Below are 18,987 nucleotides of genomic sequence, written 5' to 3' on the forward strand. Positions count from 1 at the left end.
AGGAAGACCAGCGGAGGGGCAACAGCCAAATTCCCAACGTGGTACTGAAGCAGGTGGCGACGCCGAGGACTTCCTCCACCGCCGGCGTCGCCGCCACGAGGGAGGTAGCACCAGCGAGGACATCCATATCGTGTTAATTAATTTTACTCAAAAAATGGGGGAAAAAAAGAGAAAAAAAAAACGCATAGATCTTTTAGGAAAAAAATAAGAGACGAAGGCTGTGTAACCGATGAACGTGAATGACTTTGTACATCTATTTAGTTGGATTCTGAACGTGTTTATATTGAAAATTTATGCGACGATCATCCTCGATGAATCGAAAATTGTAAAATTAAAAAGAAAAAAGACGAATTTTTTCTCCAAAAACTATATTGAGCGGAACAAAACTTCAGTAAAAAAAAACACCAACTATTCCATTATTCAGATAATTCAGTATCTTAAACTCAGCGACAGTAGCAAGGCGATGCCAATTTGGAAAGTTGCGAGATCTTTGTCCTCTCCGTGGGCCCCTCCTCCGCAATTGGCGGTACGAGTGGACAAGAGGTGGGACCCAAGTTTCGCCGACCAGCGAGGGTGTTAGCGCGGTTGTCAGTTGTGAAAAGCTACGCCTCTGCGCGTGTGCCTTTTTTCTTGATCGTCTTTTGTCCGCTCCGCGACTTTCGGGCAACGAGAGGTCGTAATCAGTATTATGATCATGATTAATTCGGTTAATAATCCTTCATTTTTCATCCCCCCAAAAAATCACCTGGCAATTATCACTGCAGCGATCTTAAATTCTCAGTAAAACAGGGACGATCCAATTAATTAACCCTACGGGCTACGGGGATGCATCAAATGAATCGAGTAAAGGAACAAGTAGGTTTAGTTAGATTGCTTTTGGTCAATGAATAAAGTGGATGATTATCTTGTGGGGTCACCGACACCGCCATGCAATTAGAATCAAACACGTGGTTGCCGCCCTGAGATTTTATTGAGCGACGGGGAGATTTTTGGGCCTCAATTTCATTGTGGGCTGCAGCACATGTCCGACCCAACTATATCTTATCGGATTGGATCTTTCGTAAGTTCGGATCTATTTCGACCCGCTTGGTGGCTGCCTGGTGGATGGAGTGCGATAGGCGATCCTATACTAACTCCTAAGCTTTCGGTTCGTGCTCGCGCGCCAGTAACTCTCTCGTCGGCGGTAGGTTTTGCCATTGGGTTTCTTCCCACGGAAGGTTTCTAATGAAAGGCGATGGGTTTGTCGTTCCGGAGGTTCACTCCCTCCGCCGCATCGGCGTCGAGTCGAGCCCTGGCCTGTGAGCAGCACGCCATTGATGAATACTATGATGAAAAAAGGGACATCAAAGAGTGGTAAAGAGGGGCTAGAGATCCACAAATTGGGGTTCGCAGAATATTGTGTCTCAACTTTCTAAAAGGGGATGCAGGCAGGTATCAGGTGCTATTGTTTGAACTGTCAATTCATTCTAATGTTTAGGGTTTAACTCAATTTTGCCTTTTGGAACATAATTATCTAGGAAATTGTAATATGTCATCATAACCTATTTGGCTGATCAGGTTTTGTGAGAAGTCCTCGCGTTGCTGAGTTGTCTCGAAGTAACTCAAGTCTGGCGGATGAAGTCTTAATTAGCTAAGAGCAGAAAAAAAGGTTTTTGGACTTCAATTATCAAGTAGACGTCAAGTATTCTTAGGTTTATAAAGACTAATTTATGACCCTTACTTTTTTGTCCTATATTAGACACTTTTGGATATAGACATATTCTCAAAGCTATTTTCTTTAAGAATGTGAAGATTAAGTACATTATACAATTAGGAAAATAAGATTTTTATTTTGCATCATGTATGGGCGCATACCTTTTTGCCATCCCTCAAGCTTTAAATTTGTCACTAGAACATTTAGAGATTTTTCAATTGTAAACGACCATTTGCTTCTACCAATAATTTTTCTCAAAGGAAGATGACTAGTTTCCATGTATAATTGGTGTGCAATGTTGTCATTTCTTCTATCAGGTGATATAAGTATCATTCATGTAGCAGTAGGGATGTCAAGGTTAGATGTAGGATCCAAGATCTTGGAGGGTTCTAGTAGGGTGGGACAACAGAGTCCTGATGAGTGATTGTAATTGGCTCATATTGTAGATTTCTACTAAGGTTTGCATTGACTAACTTTCTGGTGTCATTCGTTTTTTCCACTAGTCATTGTCAAATAACTAATTTATCTTGGCAGCTCTACTTTGTTTTTATGTAAACTTTGTGTTAATGAAGTTGTATTCATTACCAATAAATGTTGCGCGTTATTTAGTCTACATTTGCTTCTAAATCCTAGATCTTAATGTTTCATTTCAGTTATTGCTTCTCTTAATATTTTTGAATGCTTTATTATTTCAGATATCTCGAAGTTGTTGGTCAAATAGTTACACGTGTTCCTGCACAACTATGGTTAATATTTTCCATCAGATATTCGTGTAGGACTAGGATTAGTTGATGCAAGATGCATTACTGAGTTTTTTTAGTTCTTAAAGAATTGATTGTAATTTTTCATCACGGATAGGTTTTTGTTGTTTTCTTATCCAGCTCTTGTTTTGGTTGTGTGCATATCTAGTTTCCTTGGTGATCTCGTACACATGCAACAATGCTTGGGTCCAAAAGTTAAGCTTTCCTGTCTCATCTGCTACATTGGTGAATTGCTTATGTTAGTTGTGTTTTGCAGTTTTACCACTGGAGCTTGATTATAGACTCAAAAACCATTTGCTCTTCTCAAGAAATTTAAATAGAGTATGGTACTCTTAAACTGCATATGCGCCACCATGAAGTTGAGCTGTATGTTCCCTCCTCCAATTCTCTTGATGTTAACCGAGTTACTATATTGCAGTATTGTTTTATCATTACATGGTGTACTCTTGTATTAGTTTCCATTTCAAGCCCAAAACATGTCTGGTTGTTGAGAACAATGTCAGTTGATGAAAGTGGCAAAGTTGTAAACTTTGACTACAATAAACGGTATGTTGGATCATGTTCTGTAGGAGCTGCCGCTATTATTTTATTCTACAAGTAAGCAATTTTGTTGTTGATTCACCAACAATCAAGTTGCGCATTTTGCTGGTCTGGGATACAATGCTGCTACCTGTATTCTTTATTAACGATGGAATTCAAAATTGCAGCTTCCAATATATACCATTAAAGTAGCATGTGGGGGTAACCACCATCTGTTACCAAGCTATTGCTACAGTTCATTTGTGGGTAAGATGAAACGTAAATATATAAAATATGTTTGTTTGATTTTTTTTTAAAAAACAAGAGGTTAGAGGAAATGCTACTGAATTCTATTCAACTCTACATTTGTTGGTTTTATTGGAATGCTGCTTATTTGAGTATTGTTTATTTACAGTCGATGATTTGCAAATGAGTTTCAATTATTATTTTTTTTAAAAAAGGAGTTTGCATGGATTACGAGTACCACGCAATTTTGTTATTAGAGGCCATAGTAGATACAATAAAATGTGTTTCTACTTCTCACGTTGTTACAGTGTATTGTGGAAATGGCTATTTTACATGCCCCTCAATGTATTAGTAAAATGAGAACAAATATAGAAGAAAAGCTCCAATCACTTCAAGCGTCATTCTATAATCAGCTGCCTCCATCAATTCGATAATAATCAACTAGGGGTGTCAAAAATGAACCCGACCCGACGACCCAACCCGAGTCGACCCGAAAAAAATCAGGTTCGGGTTGGGCATTTTCGGGTTCAGGTCGGGTTCGGGTTGGAGGGTTAAAAAATTTCGGGTTGGGTCGGGTTGGGTTCGGGTTGACCCGGGTTGGCTTAAATATAGGGTTTTGTGGGTCTTTTTGGGGTTAAATCAAATTTTATTTTAAAAATTTTGATGTTTTTATGTATATTAATATCATATTTGTATGATAATGATGGAGTATTGAGATAAAAGTGGAGAATTATAGGGAAAATAGCCCAAAAAAGTCGTTTTGAATCGGATTTTCGGGTTATATGGGTCGGGTTCGGGTTGATCGGGTTGGTCGGGTTCGGGTTCGGGTTGAGGTGTTTTGGGTTGAACTCGGGTTCGGGTCGGGTTCGGGTTGGGTTAAAAAAAAAAAAAAAAAGCTCAACCCGACCCAACCCGACCCGACCCACCCGAATTGACACCCCTAAATCAACTGTTATTCGAGCTTCATGGTGGCAAAAGATGAATATGCTCGTCTCCAGTTCTTCCGTCAATCCGTCTCAGGTTAATACGGAGAAGGTAAATCATGTGCGACTACTAGTCTTTGGAATAGTGATTAACACATAAGGGAGGTATTTACCTCGGCTATGCCGAGATTTGAACCCCATACCTCATGGTGACAACATCTCATGAGCTTCATACTTTATATGACAATTTACAAAGGACGAACGGAGATTTTTGAATTGATCAAAAGTGCATACTATTTCAGTATTTATCAAATGACACACTTAGTTATATGTTTTTTCCATTCTACCCCTCCTGATAAATCTAAGTTTTTCTCTTTCTATTTTTTTTTTCTCTTCTTTTTTCTTTGTCCTATACATGCAACCACTCTTATTTTTCCTCACCTCTCGTGTCTTTCCTCTTTCTTTTGCATGTATGTATGTATAACGTGGGTCTGATATGCAAATTTTATCATGCCCACGACGTTTAGAACTTAGCTGATTTTTTCGATAACATTTTAATACCTCTGGAGAAGCCGAAATAAGTAATGGAGGGTATCATTCGACTCCTTACGGTCTCAGAAATCCACATGACTTGAAATTGTTACAATCTGAGGTCTAGGTCGATCAATGGTTTTTGACCAAAATTCACGGACTTGGACAGATCTGATTGGATCCATTTCAGGTCTTGTAGATTTCTTAGGTTGTAAGGAGTCCAACGATGCCCTCCATTACTTATTTAGTCTTCTCCAGAGGTAGTAAAATATTATCAGAAGAATCAACCCAATGTGGGTATGATATGTAATCATATTAGGCTCAGATCCATATCAGGCTCAGATCCATATCAGGCTCACGTTGAGCTGATTCTTCCGATAATATTTTAACATCTTTAGAGAAGCAGAAATAAGTAATGGAGGACATTGTTGGACTTCTTGTAATTTTAGAAATCTACAGGAGGTCCAATAGGACCTATTTATGTCCATTAGTAGATTTTGATCAAAATTCACTAATCAACTTAGAGATTTCAGATTGTAAACTTAGAGATTTTAGATTGTAGCAGTTTCAGGTCATGTGGATTTCTGATGTAGTAAGGAGTCCAATGGTGTCCTCCATTGCTTATTTTGGATTCTCCGGAGGTGTTAAAATATTATTGAAAAAATTAACTAAATCCTAAACGTCGTGGACATGATATGATTTACATATCAGATCCGCGTTATGTATGCAAAAGAGAGAGAAAATGAAAGGTAAAAGAGGCTACATATATATATATAGGAGAGAAGAAGGCAAAAAAAAAAAAAAAAAAGTTAGATTTATCATGAGGAGTAGAACGAAAAGAGTACATAATTGAGTGTATTTTTTCATAAATACTAAAATAACGTACACCTTTTAGTTAATTCAGAAATTTACGTATACCCTTAGAAAATTGCCGTACTTCATATTTTATACTAATGATTAATTGTATTAAAAAAAATTCTATTGTCCTATGTACGTGATCTATCTGTATGTTCCTTTCTCACTAATCATGTTATAGCTTATAAAAAATAGTCCCAATAACAAACATCCTTCAAAATAACAATTGCTTTTAGTACTGATGCTGACACATGCATGAATGTTGAATTTCACTGTAACCCACCAAAGACACCTTTCTTTTATTTTATATTATCCAAATGGCCAATCAACTTAAAATTTTATATCTTCTGCTCATTAATTTTCCATCTGCCTGCATCTATGAATAGCTAATGGGAAAATTACAGTCTTCGCTTTTGGTTACCATTTTATTTTATTTTATCAAGGTGTGGATGTTTTGTATCACTTTACCTCTATATGATTTAATTTCCATTTTACCCTGCTCTCTCTTTCATTTACGCTGCAGGGGTCCTGCTAATTAGTTACATTTATACCAATCTGTTTGAATTAATTCACTTAACTCCATTTTTCTCAAATCCCAACGTCTGCCTTGGATAGGCATCCACTTGTTATGACACCTCTCATCTATTTAATTAGTTATTTACCTATTCTGCTACTCCATTATCATCTGCTTATTTTTTTACACTGCATTTTTATCCTCTAATATTATTTTCTAATGAATCCCTTCATTAAACATTTGTTTCAAAGTTCATGTTAGCCAGTAACCTTGGCGGGGGCGTTGGGAACGAGCGTATTCGCCTTATGCCACAATGTTAGCCAGTAACCTAATACGCAATCCTCACATTTTTTCAACCTGACTTAGAAACGACTTTAGCTGACTTTGGAAATTATATAGAGAATTAAGAATAGTGTATATTGAACTAATTAAGGATATGTAGAGAATTTGGAAAGTTGCGAGATCTTTGTCCTCTCCGTGGGCCCCTCCTCCGCAATTGGCGTTACGAGTGGACAAGAGGTGGGACCCAATTTTCGCCGACCAGCGAGGGTGTTAGCGCGGTTGTCAGTTGTGAAAAGCTACGCCTCTGCGCGTGTGCCTTTTTTCTACATTTGCTTCTAAATCCTAGATCTTAATGTTTCATTTCAGTTATTGCTTCTCTTAATATTTTTGAATGCTTTATTATTTCAGATATCTCGAAGTTGTTGGTCAAATAGTTACACGTGTTCCTGCACAACTATGGTTAATATTTTCCATCAGATATTCGTGTAGGACTAGGATTAGTTGATGCAAGATGCATTACTGAGTTTTTTTAGTTCTTAAAGAATTGATTGTAATTTTTCATCACGGATAGGTTTTTGTTGTTTTCTTATCCAGCTCTTGTTTTGGTTGTGTGCATATCTAGTTTCCTTGGTGATCTCGTACACATGCAACAATGCTTGGGTCCAAAAGTTAAGCTTTCCTGTCTCATCTGCTACATTGGTGAATTGCTTATGTTAGTTGTGTTTTGCAGTTTTACCACTGGAGCTTGATTATAGACTCAAAAACCATTTGCTCTTCTCAAGAAATTTAAATAGAGTATGGTACTCTTAAACTGCATATGCGCCACCATGAAGTTGAGCTGTATGTTCCCTCCTCCAATTCTCTTGATGTTAACCGAGTTACTATATTGCAGTATTGTTTTATCATTACATGGTGTACTCTTGTATTAGTTTCCATTTCAAGCCCAAAACATGTCTGGTTGTTGAGAACAATGTCAGTTGATGAAAGTGGCAAAGTTGTAAACTTTGACTACAATAAACGGTATGTTGGATCATGTTCTGTAGGAGCTGCCGCTATTATTTTATTCTACAAGTAAGCAATTTTGTTGTTGATTCACCAACAATCAAGTTGCGCATTTTGCTGGTCTGGGATACAATGCTGCTACCTGTATTCTTTATTAACGATGGAATTCAAAATTGCAGCTTCCAATATATACCATTAAAGTAGCATGTGGGGGTAACCACCATCTGTTACCAAGCTATTGCTACAGATCATTTGTGGGTAAGATGAAACGTAAATATATAAAATATGTTTGTTTGATTTTTTTTTTAAAAAAAGAGGTTAGAGGAAATGCTACTGAATTCTATTCAACTCTACATTTGTTGGTTTTATTGGAATGCTGCTTATTTGAGTATTGTTTATTTACAGTTGATGTTTTGCAAATGAGTTTCAATTATTATTTTTTTTAAAAAGGAGTTTGCATGGATTACGAGTACCACGTAATTTTCTTATTAGAGGCCATAGTAGATACAATAAAATGTGTTTCTACTTCTCACGTTGTTACAGTGTATTGTGGAAATGACTATTTTACATGTCCCTCAATGTATTAGTAAAATGAGAAAAAAATATAGAAGAAAAGATCCAATCACTTCAAGCATCATTCTATAATCAGCTGCCTCCATCAATTCATTAATAATCAACAGTTATTCGAGCTTCATGGTGACAAAAGATGAATACGTTCGTCCCCAGTTCCCTCGTCAACCTGTCTCAGGGCTAATACGGAGAAGGTAAATCATGGGCGACTACTAGTCTTTGGAATAGTGACTAGCACATAAGAGAGATATTTACTTCGGCTATGTCGAAATTCGAACCTCATACCTCATGGTGACAATATTTCATGAGCTTCATACTTCATATGACAATTTACAAAGGACGTACGGAGATTTTTGAATTGATCAAAAGTGCATACTATTTTAGTATTTATCAAATGACACACTTAGTTATATGTTTTTTCCATTCTACCCCTCCTGATAAATCTAAGTTTTTCTCTTTCTATTTTTTTTTTGTTTTTTTATCTCTTCTTTTTTCTTTCTCCTATACATGCAACCACTCTTATCTTTCCTCACCTCTCGTGTCTTTCTTCTTTCTTTTGCATGCATGTATGTATAACGTGGATCTGATATGCAAATTTTATCATGCCCACGACATTTAGGGCTTAGCTGATTTTTTCGATAACATTTTAATACCTCCAGAGAAGCCGAAATAAGTAATGGAGGGTATCATTCGACTCCTTACGATCTCAGAAATCCACATGACTTGAAATTATTACAATCTGAGGTCTAGGTCGATCAATGATTTTTGACCGAAATCCACGGACCTGGACAGGTCTGATTGGATCCATTTCAGGTCTTGTAGATTTCTTAGGTTGTAAGGAGTCCAACGATGCCCTCCATTGCTTATTTAGTCTTCTCCGGAGGTAGTAAAATATTATCAGAAGAATCAACCCAATGTGGGTATGATATGTAATCATATTAGGCCCAGATCCATATCAGGCTCACGTTGAGCTGATTCTTCCGATAATATTTTAACATCTTTGGAGAAGCGGAAATAAGTAATGGAGGGCATTATTGGACTTCTTGTAATTTTAGAAATCTACAGGAGATCCAATAGGACCTATTTAGGTCCATCAATGGATTTTGATCAAAATTTACTAATCAACCTAGAGATTTCAGATTGTAGCAGTTTCAGGTCATGTGGATTTCTGATGTTGCAAGGAGTCCAATGGTGTCCTCCATTGTTTATTTCGGATTCTCCGGAGGTGTTAAAATATTATTGAAAAAATTAACTAAATCCTAAGCGTCGTGGATATGATATGATTTGCATATCATATCCACGTTATGTATACAAAAGAGAGAGAAAAGGTAAGGTAAGGTAAAAGAGGCTACATATATATAGGAGAGAAGAAGGCAAAAAAAAAAGAGAGTTAGATTTATCATGAGGAGTAGAATGGGAAGAGCACATAATTGACTATATCTTTTCATAAATACTAAAACAATGTACACCTTTTAATTAATTCAGAAATTTACGTATACCCTTTAGTAAATTGCCGTACTTCATATTTTATACTAATGATTAATTGTATTAAAAAAAATTCTATTGTCCTATGTACGTGATCTATCTGTATGTTCCTTTCTCACTAATCATGTTATAGCTTATAAAAAATAGTCCCAATAACAAACATCCTTCAAAATAACAATTGCTTTTAGTACTGATGCTGACACGTGCATGAATGTTGAATTTCACTGTAACCCACCAAAGACACCTTTCTTTTATTTTATATTATCCAAATGGCCAAGCAACTTAAAATTTTATATCTTCTGCTCTAACTTTCCATCTGCCTGCATCTATGAATAGCTAATGGGAAAATTACAGTCTTCGCTTTTGGCTACCATTTTATTTTATTTTATCAAGGTGTGGATGTTTTGTATCACTTTACCTCTATATGATTTAATTTCCATTTTACCCTGCTCTCTCTTTCATTTACGCTGCAGGGGTCCTGCTAATTAGTTACATGTATACCAATCTATTTGAATTAATTCACTTAACTCCATTTTTCTCAAATCCCAACGTCTGCCTTGGATAGGCATCCACTTGTTATGACGCCTCTCATCTATTTAATTAGTTATTTACCTATTCTGCTACTCCATTATCATCTGCTTATTTTTTTACACTGCATTTTTATCCTCTAATATTATTTAATTTTCTAATGAATCCATTCATTAATATTTGTTTGAAAGTTCATGTTAGCCAATAACCTAATACGAAATCCTCACCTTTTTTTCAACCCGACTTAGAAACGACTTTAGCTGGCTTTGGAAATTATATAGAGAATTAAGGATAGTGTATATTGAATTAATTAAGGATGTGTACGAGAATGTAATGACAAGTGAAGATCTGATTAACCGAAACATTTTTCATAAAGATAGGATTACATCAAGGGTTAACTCTAAGTCTCTATCTTTTTACATTAATCATGATGAATTCATTGGACACATCCAAGATACAGTATCGCATTGTATGTTATTTGTAGATGATATTATTTTGGTAGATGAGACACGTGAAGTAGTAACTGTTAAACTCGAATTTTGACGAGAAATGCTAGAAGTGAAAAGTTTTAGGCTTACTAGAGTAAAGACGGAATATATAAAATTTAAGTTTAACAATATTAGACATAATGAAATAGTTATTAAGATAGGAGATAACTCGTATATGAGTTTTAAGTATTTAGGATCATTTTTTAAAAATGATGGAGGGTTTAAGAGAGATGTCTTACATAGAATATAAGTGAGATGGTTAAAATAGAAGAGAGCGTTAAGTGTTTTTTGTAATCATAAAGTACCTCTAAGATTTAAAGTAAAATTTTATAAAGTGGCAATTAGACCTGTTTTGTTATATGGAGTTGGATATTGGCTATGACGCGAGCACATTAGCAGAAGATGAGAGTTGCGGAGATGAGAATATTAAGGTGGATGTGCAGACATATAAGGATGAATAAGACAAAAAATGAAAATATTAAAGAGAAAATCGAGGTTATATCTATTGACGGACATGTTTAAGATGGTACAAATATGTATGACCAATAAATGTTTCAGTTAAGCGATATGAACTATAACAAATATACATATTAAATGAGGAAGACTAAAAAATACTTTGTTAGTAAAAATAGAACAAGATTAAATTTATTTAAATATAAATAATGATATAGTAGGAGATAGAGTCAAATGACGTAAAAGAATCCATATAACTGACCCCGCATAGTGGAATAAGGTTTGGTTGTTATTGTAATATCCTTTTCTAATAGTCCCAAGTGAATATGTTATGGCCCTGTCTTTCAGGGACGGAAATGCATTTGTACAAGCTCAGCTCAACAGGGAATCTACCAACCAAGATCCAAGCAACTTCTCTCAGGTTTTAACTCGTGCTTCTCTATTAATTTAGAGCTTCTCTAGGTCCCATGCATGCCTGTACTTGATTTGAGTTCGTTCTACTGTATTAGGTCACAATCTGCCAATTTACAGATTCAAATGTCAGAATCTATAAATTTTTTAGGTCAAAAAAGATTCTTAATCTACTCTTTAACTTAATTTGCAAACTTTTAGATATATAATGTTCATTATACAGTTCTGTTCCTTTGAGCGAATAATGTGTATAAATATTTTTTTTGTCCCTCTATTTGAGAGGAGAAATAAAAAGTCCATTTTATTTAATAGCTTAAGCTCATTTAGTAATTTTATGAAATAAATTGTCGTCGTATGAATGAATCGGGCTACACATAAACTACAATTAGCTTTGGTGATTCAGTGGTGCGGGTGTTATCTGATGTTTGATAATTAAGCCACGGGGTGGCTTGGATGAATCAATGCAACATACTTTTCTGGGCCATGGTTGGCTTGCCTTTGGATCCATAGGACCATAGCATAACTTGACAAACCTTTAGTCAGATTAAAAAAAAAAATCTGAAACAAATAATTTTCGTTCCAATCTCGCTAGATAAAACTGTCTCTGTTATAGTTTGGTCAGAATACAACATACTTCTGAATTATATTACTTTTGACCTTGATATTTTTTTGTTATTGTTTTAGAGTGATATTGACTTTCAACTTTTTATCTTGCACTGTGATGTGCCAGGGGGACCATCTGCATTTGTAGTATTGGAGATGCCAAAATATAGGAGAGCAATTAGCTGAACAACAAAGAATAAATCAAAAAGTCTTCTTTAAAAAAAATTACCAAGTGTTATACTTTTAGTCGGCATGCATGTTCTGCAATAATACATCCATATTTTCAGCAAAGAACACTGTTCACTTCATCTTGCAAATTACTTTCTCACTGTGATTACTGAAACAGTATTTATGATTCAATTAATTGTTCCAGGCACTTGGTCCATAAGCCACTCATGACCAGCTCTGCATGACATCTTGCTCCACTCTGCTCCGGAAGCCACAACACTCGGAATGATTTCCAATTTGTCTGTGCGAGAGAGGCACAATCTCAAGTCCCGGAGCAGCTCAAGATCTGCCTCGGTCTGACTTTTGAGACCCAACAGATGATTTTATATTCTCTTTTTTGAATCATTAAACGCAATGAATTTTCATGTGCAGTAGTGGCAATTATTTTTTTCTGTAAGCGACTTCAATTTGAAATGCAAGTTACACCTTTTCAAAACTGGCCTGTCATGATCATTATTTTATATGCGAGACAGGATAGAACGGTAATGCAATGTGGCCCCTTCATGTCGGCTCTTGCAAGAAAGACAACCACTAATGGAGATTGTACTCATCGAACTATTAAATCAGTTGAAGCATTGGATCTAATCCCAATCTTCAGGGATGTCGACTGACAGCGACTCTAATCACTGCAGGTTTAAGATAATGCGAGCTAATCATGCATGCACTACTATATATATAATCACCTGTGTTATTTTAATCGCAGAAGAATCTAATCATAGGATTAAGTTAAGGACTGAGGCAACGAAGGTTTGCCGCGTCGTTATAATTATATTTTAAGCCCTGTTGCATGCAGATGACTAAAGCTACAGACAGCTACAAGAGACGTGAAGCGAGGAGGATTGAGGAAGAAGAAACGAAACAAGAATCTGAAGGCCAATTCGAGCTTAAGGGATGCGGCCAGAACATTGAACTTTGGGCAAGTTTTATCCAGGGAGGAAGCATCTGCAAGCTTGCGACGTCAAGTAAAAGAGAAAGAAAACAAGAGGAAAAGGAGCTGTCCACTGCCTCATTCTGTGGATTGGGTGCACTGATTTAGCTTAAAGTATACAACGGTGGTGATTCCCAGTGGGACCTCCAAAACATTCTCTCAATCGTCTCCCCCATACTCGTTGATTGCTTATGTGAGTTTAGTCCACATTCTCTCAATTATCTCCCCCATACTTGTTGATTGCTTATGTGAGTTTAGTCCTCTCATCAAACAATTTCACATCAGTGCCAATGAGGTGAGATTTCACAGATAATGCAAAATATTGAATGTACTGTTTAAATAATGCAGATAGGGATTTCATCTGATTTTTCCATTCTTGCAAGTAGGTCACTGGACAGCAGACAGATCAAAAAAAAAAAAAAAAAAAAAAGCGAGATCATACCTTTTCCATGTTGATCCTAGGAAATGGTTTCACAGAGATGATGATAACATTCTTAAAGATGTAATGTATGCCCCTCTCCTTAGTGGCTCCATCCAAGCCAGCATAATCTGTCTCTGCCATGGGTGGGTGGGAGTAGAGATGCCCCAGAAAGAGGCAGCTTGTGCCACTATTATCTCATGAACATGAGAACCAGGGCATCTTCAGACTGCTGGTGGAACTCACCACTCAACATAAATGAGTACTTTGAGAAAAATGCACGAGAAAGCAAGTGGTCCCTAAAGTCATCCTATTCCTTGCGAAAACAATAGGTTTAGCTGGACGATAAGCATACACATCCAATTCCATACTTCGTGATCCCATGAGCATCATGCTTTCTCCTTTTTCTGCCCCTTTATCTTATTGGATTTCTTGAGTTTGGATGAGCTGATGGTAGGCAACATCGCGAGAAGATGTCACTGTTTTCGTGGTGTTGGAGCTAGAGGATATTTTTTGGGAAGGAAGATGCACAGAGACATGGTTGCATTAGCATTTTCAGCAATCAAGTAGACTAATGATCATCATTATTATTTCATGGTAAATAAAAAATATGTGATATGGATCTTCTACACAATAGAATAACAAGTGCCATTATATTTTCTCGAGTTTTCTAGTTCAACTGGAGACTTGAGCTTCTCATCTTTCATGGTGTACATAACAAATGCTGGTTTCAGAAGACACTTGGTATCAATAACTTTCTTTCTCCTGGCTTCTGGCTTCTGGCACAATTTCAGCAGGCTCCTGATGTGAAGTTTGGCCATCAACCTATTCGAAATTTTTTACAAAATGGATATCATCTTTCATCACAGACTGATATGAGTGAAGTGCTTCGAACTTACCAGATCTGTTGTTCCGTATACTTGCACCAGGAGCTCCTCCAGCACTGGCTGGTGAACTGCTATTAGGTGCTGCTGCAGACTTGTTCATCTGTACCAAGTGAGATCCATATGTACAATAGTTTGCCGCCTAGAATTACAGACACATTGGTTCATCTTTGAGCGATAGCCACACTGATCGATAATTTAAGAATTTAGTTAAACTACAAACCTGAGGTGGTGGCATCATATGCATGCTAAGATATCTGGCATATGATTCAGGAAGATGAATATTCTGCATCTGGCTCGGAAAGTTTACTGCACCCAAGGCTGGGGAGGGAAATATGGAGCTCTGATTTGAGCTGGAAGCTGGGGGTACTGTTTGATTGACTAATGGAACTCTTGGCAATTGGACTGCAGTAGGAAGCGTCGGAATGGGAGGGTGACCCATTCCCATTCCCATTCCCATTCCGATGCCTGAAATGTATTGTTGAACTCCAGGAAACATCATTGATGCCATGCCACTCCCCATCCACACCATCTGATGCACGGTTAATACAAGATTGGCACCAATTGAAAGTAATAATGTGGAACGAAGCATGAAAAAAGATACCAAATTACAAACCTGAACTTGCAGTTGAAGTGATTTCAGGTATTCAATTGCTTCGTCTAGCATCGAAGCTTTATCTGTCTGAAATTTTGAATTATAATGGTAAAGCTAAGTCAGTGAACTTGTCCCAATCTATTTGATATGCTGGAAAAGATAATTCAGGTGAATGGTTTACCTTATTGCAATGAGGTATGAGCTCCTGCAGGGCCTTCATTTTTTCATTAATCCTGTCTCTTCTTTTCTACACAATTCAACAAAAATTTTAAAGGACATAAACAAGAATCAACATGCTTGAGTAAAGCATCTTACCCTCTCTGAGAGATTGTGGACTTCTGCAGCACGACTTCTGCGTTTAGCCATCGGTCTTTGAGTTGGCTTCTTTTCCTCAATTGATTCATACTCAGCGTCCTGCAAGTTTTACAAGCTTCAACAACATCCAACTCCATTAAAGTATAAAGAAAAAGCAATCAAAAGAATTTGCAGCTATTTCCCTTATTAATAAGTTACCTCGCTTTGACACACAGAATCTTCCACCTCCCTGGCCTTCCTCTTGTGGCTTTGGTTACTCGCGTTTTTCTGTGCTCTTCCAAAACTACAGCCAGAACCACCTGATGATGATGTTAGAGCAGCCTCATGCGGTTTCGATTGAAGTCTGTCCGACAACAACCTCATTCCAGTGTCCTCTTTAAGTCCTGCCCAAGTTCCAGCTCCATCATTGCTTAAAGTATTCCTTGGATCCGTCTGGGCTTGGACTTGATTGCTTCCGCAGTTGCTTGATCCAACAGTCATCATCGAAGACTCGCCCGCCTTCAAGTTGCTTCCTGATCCTTTGTGTCCCAGTCGACAGCTTGAGGATCCTATATCGGCCTTCATCTTCGACAATTGAGAAAAGTTTGGAAGGCTTGCGTTATCTAAGCAGGAAGACTGAGGTGTAGAGCCCAAACAATGTGACTTCGGAGGCGGCATGACATGTTCTTGAGAGCTAGGAGTGGTCTGCTTAGCATCAGATGCTGCAAAATCATTGTTGCTATCATTGGTGGAACCGAATTTGAGGAACCTGTGTTCCTCCTCCTCCTCCTCCATCAACTCCTTGCTTATTTTCTCGGTTTCGGCAGTTGTCACAATTTCAGGGAAGAACTCAGAGCAGAATTCCCTTTCAAACGGGTCGTCAAAGGGGTACTGGAACCACGACGCAGATTCAGGCTCTTGGATCAAGTTGCTGGAGTTGCCGAGGGACTGTTCATGTCTCTGAGGCTGTTTGAATTCACTGTAGGCAGGCGCCCTTCGGTGTGTTTGGCTGTGCATAACAACATGCCCATTTCTCCACAACAACTCAACAAGCTCATTCTCCGGCCTGCAAGAATGGAAGAACATCAGATTGAAAATCCATGGACTAAAACCTGAATTTGAAAATTAGGGTGGGGAATTGAGAGAGCAGAGTCTTACCCCATTGGTTTCTTTTGACTCGACGTGGGAAGAAGATCTGTCAGACAACCAGAGTCATCTGCCACGGTCCAACCAGGAACATATTGATTCATTGCTTGCCTATTAACTTCTCCACTGAACTGAAAACCAACTAACCAAAATAAATGAAGAGCACCAAAATATAGCTAGCTAGGGTTCCAAGGAGGCCATAGCTCAAGTTTCTTTAACCTAAACTAGAACAGGCAAAAAGGGGAAAATCACAGATCTCCTGAGTGGCCAAAATACACAACAAAAAATAAAATTAATCAACAGGCATGAGAAACCAAAGTTGTCAATTAGCATAAAGAGAAGCAAAAGATCCTAAATTTCTGGTCAAGAGAAAGCATGGAACAAAAACAAATGATTGCAGTGAAATCTAATAGCACTGAATTATGAAATGAAAACAATCAATCCTAGAAGAGCTTGTGTCCCACAAGTTAGAACTAGAACGACAACAGGAAGGAATTGACAACATCTAGATAACCTAGTAGACCATCAAAAGTCAAACTTGAACATTTTATAACAGGAAAAAAAAAGGGGAAGTTGAAGAAGAAGAAGCAACTCTAATCTTTCTTTTCCAAGTAAGAAGACATGCCAAAGCCACATGAGACAGCTCGACTGATCAAAATCTATAAACTTGGGAGGAATCGACAATTATCAGGGGAGGCAAAAAAGAAAAGGACAAAGGCTTTTGAAGAAAAATCAGAATAACAACCACGGCAAAGGAGGAGAAGCAAACCAAACTCGATATGGATTCTTCACCAAGCTTTAAATTAAAGGCTGGATTATGCTTGTGAATGGAAAATAGCTTGCTCTTTCTGCGCACCTGGGGCCATGAGGATTGAGGAAGAGGAGCTGAAAGAGGGATTGAGGGAGCTTTGTCACATATTTGACACCTCCTCTGTTAAATTTTACCCACAGCCGGATTCGGAAATTGACAAAGCGGAGGACGCATGACATCGTTATCAATCACAATATGCCATTTATGATGCTACCAGCTTTTTTTTTTTTTTTACGTATTATGATATTCTCTTGTTATTAAACCTCTGACTATGTATGTACTTTTGTCCTTGCTTGGTATCTCGAATGCTTCAACTCAAACTCCCATCGCCCAAATCCAACACACGAGTATAAAATTTGCACACTTTCAATCTATCGAATCTAAGTATATTATTTCAGTCATGTTACTTCAGTAGATTCATGTGTCTTTTTTTTCATTTTTAATGTCATTAGATATACAAAGTTTTGCTTAAACTGGCATGCCTATTGTCTTTTACGGACGAAGAATTGCTACTTAAAAAACTCATTGAATTCAACAAACAAGAAAAAAACTCCTATTGAAATTGAAAAAATATATTTTAGAAAGAAATAGTAAATTGGAAAAAAAAAATCATTCTGGGTAAGGTAGTGTCTGAGTGCAGAAGCAGCACAAAGTTGACTTCTCTTGTTGGATTGGATCATTAAATTGAGGACAGTTGCAGAACCCTCTCATATATGCTACAATATTATTCTTTCAAGAGACTTTGTAATTTTCCCAGCCAAGAACAGTCATCATTTTCAATTTTGGTTCTACATCAATAACACAAGTGGCATTCTTGTGACTGATCTGTGATTGATGGAAGTTCATGCAGACCCTCTTAGCCACAAAACTTTGATCTTTCTGAAAAACTAGTGTATGTTGATCAAGCGGCATATGATTTTATCTTAGCTAATGATCCAAATGAAAATTACATCACAACCTTCATTTGATATAGTTGAAAGGTGCAGACAAACTCCTACTCTTACTCTTGTTAATGATCATGTGGAACTTGAGTGTAACAGATACCTAGAACAAATTACACCATCTGTAATATATTTCACTATCCATATGGAATGAAAACAGCTTGATCTGACTCGTATCATTCTCTTCAAAATCACCAGTTTACCACAAACACTGGAGCTATGATGTGGTGTGTTTTTTTCACCAAAACGTAGTTTCAATTCTCATATTCCCGTCTTCAGTTTCATTTTCAATTCTTGTGTGATTTAATTCAATCATCACCTTCAAGTATTTTAGACCAGGAAAAAGATTCACCACCTTCCCTCTCTCCCACTTATCCCCTAGAGATGACAAAATTAAGGTGGAGAAGAAAGCAGGGGACATGTGGCTCCTGTTCACTTGCATGGCTGGAAGTTGCAAGGTTTCAAGTACCAATGAAGCTGGCTGGATGCACAAAGGTTCCACGTGCCAGTGTAAAAGTGTGCAAACTACTGTTTCATTGAGTTCTTGTCTCGGATGCTCTGACTTCAACTCTTGTCTTCCGTGTTTAAACTTTTTCTTCAGGGACTTGCATTTCAATGTTCTGCAGAATGCAACACAAGTTATAGGTCAAAGAAAGAACAAACAGATGACAGAAAATATGATGAATCAATATGATATTAGTCAGATAATAGAACTAACAGAAGATTATATGAATCCAGATTTCAAGTTCTTGTCTAGTGTTGGACTTGCGTGTGGTTACCTTACAAGCGATGCATCATTTTATTGAGTGTCAACAATCTGAAACCATGACTGTAGTCAGTTTTAACCGGCTGATGCAGCAACTTATGTGAATGCCCAC

The 18,987-nt window shown here is 37.3% G+C and overlaps 2 protein-coding genes and 1 long non-coding RNA gene across 10 annotated transcripts in view; 2 read left to right on the forward strand and 1 right to left on the reverse strand.

Annotated features, from left to right (window-relative positions):
- Positions 1 to 294, forward strand: part of LOC122015797 (patatin-like protein 3) — an 18,510-nt gene extending 18,216 nt beyond the window's left edge. Inside the window, exon 4 of the mRNA XM_042572835.1 lies at positions 42 to 294. Coding sequence (XP_042428769.1) covers positions 42 to 137 — 96 coding nt within the window. The 3' untranslated portion in view covers positions 138 to 294. The remainder of the gene's footprint in view (positions 1 to 41) is intronic.
- An 809-nt stretch (positions 295 to 1,103) lies between these two features.
- Positions 1,104 to 12,528, forward strand: LOC122015798. Of its 8 annotated transcripts, XR_006120968.1 has the most exons (6): positions 1,104 to 1,431; positions 1,558 to 1,648; positions 2,389 to 3,240; positions 7,055 to 7,584; positions 11,199 to 11,271; positions 12,238 to 12,528. It is a non-coding gene; the product is annotated as an uncharacterized LOC122015798 (long non-coding RNA). The 8 variants fall into 8 exon arrangements; XR_006120969.1 differs by having other exon boundaries at positions 1,104 to 2,820; positions 2,910 to 3,240; XR_006120967.1 differs by having other exon boundaries at positions 1,104 to 2,648; positions 2,711 to 3,240.
- A 1,477-nt stretch (positions 12,529 to 14,005) lies between these two features.
- Positions 14,006 to 17,284, reverse strand: LOC122015793 (transcription factor PHYTOCHROME INTERACTING FACTOR-LIKE 13-like). The gene is made up of 9 exons (XM_042572829.1): positions 17,127 to 17,284; positions 16,370 to 16,488; positions 15,431 to 16,277; positions 15,233 to 15,331; positions 15,099 to 15,164; positions 14,939 to 15,004; positions 14,546 to 14,854; positions 14,338 to 14,464; positions 14,006 to 14,263 (listed from the first exon to the last, which is right to left on the reverse strand). The coding sequence occupies exons 2-9, from the start codon at positions 16,459 to 16,461 to the stop codon at positions 14,259 to 14,261; spliced, it is 1,611 nt and encodes a 536-aa protein (XP_042428763.1). The 5' UTR covers positions 16,462 to 16,488; positions 17,127 to 17,284; the 3' UTR covers positions 14,006 to 14,258.
- Positions 17,285 to 18,987: the final 1,703 nt, after the last annotated feature.

The sequence above is a fragment of the Zingiber officinale genome, chromosome 8B (genome assembly GCF_018446385.1).
Source record: "Zingiber officinale cultivar Zhangliang chromosome 8B, Zo_v1.1, whole genome shotgun sequence".
Taxonomy (NCBI): domain Eukaryota; kingdom Viridiplantae; phylum Streptophyta; class Magnoliopsida; order Zingiberales; family Zingiberaceae; genus Zingiber; species Zingiber officinale.

Excerpts from the sequence above, each read along its gene's own strand:
- LOC122015793 (XM_042572829.1), bottom strand. The coding sequence starts at position 16,461 with ATGAATCAATATGTTCCTGGTTGGACCGTGGCAGATGACTCTGGTTGT. Across the intron at positions 15,005-15,098 it reads TCATACCTCATTGCAATAAG|ACAGATAAAGCTTCGATGCT; the intron begins GTAAACCATTCA and ends TCAAAATTTCAG. Across the intron at positions 14,465-14,545 it reads ATATGATGCCACCACCTCAG|GCGGCAAACTATTGTACATA; the intron begins GTTTGTAGTTTA and ends CTGTAATTCTAG.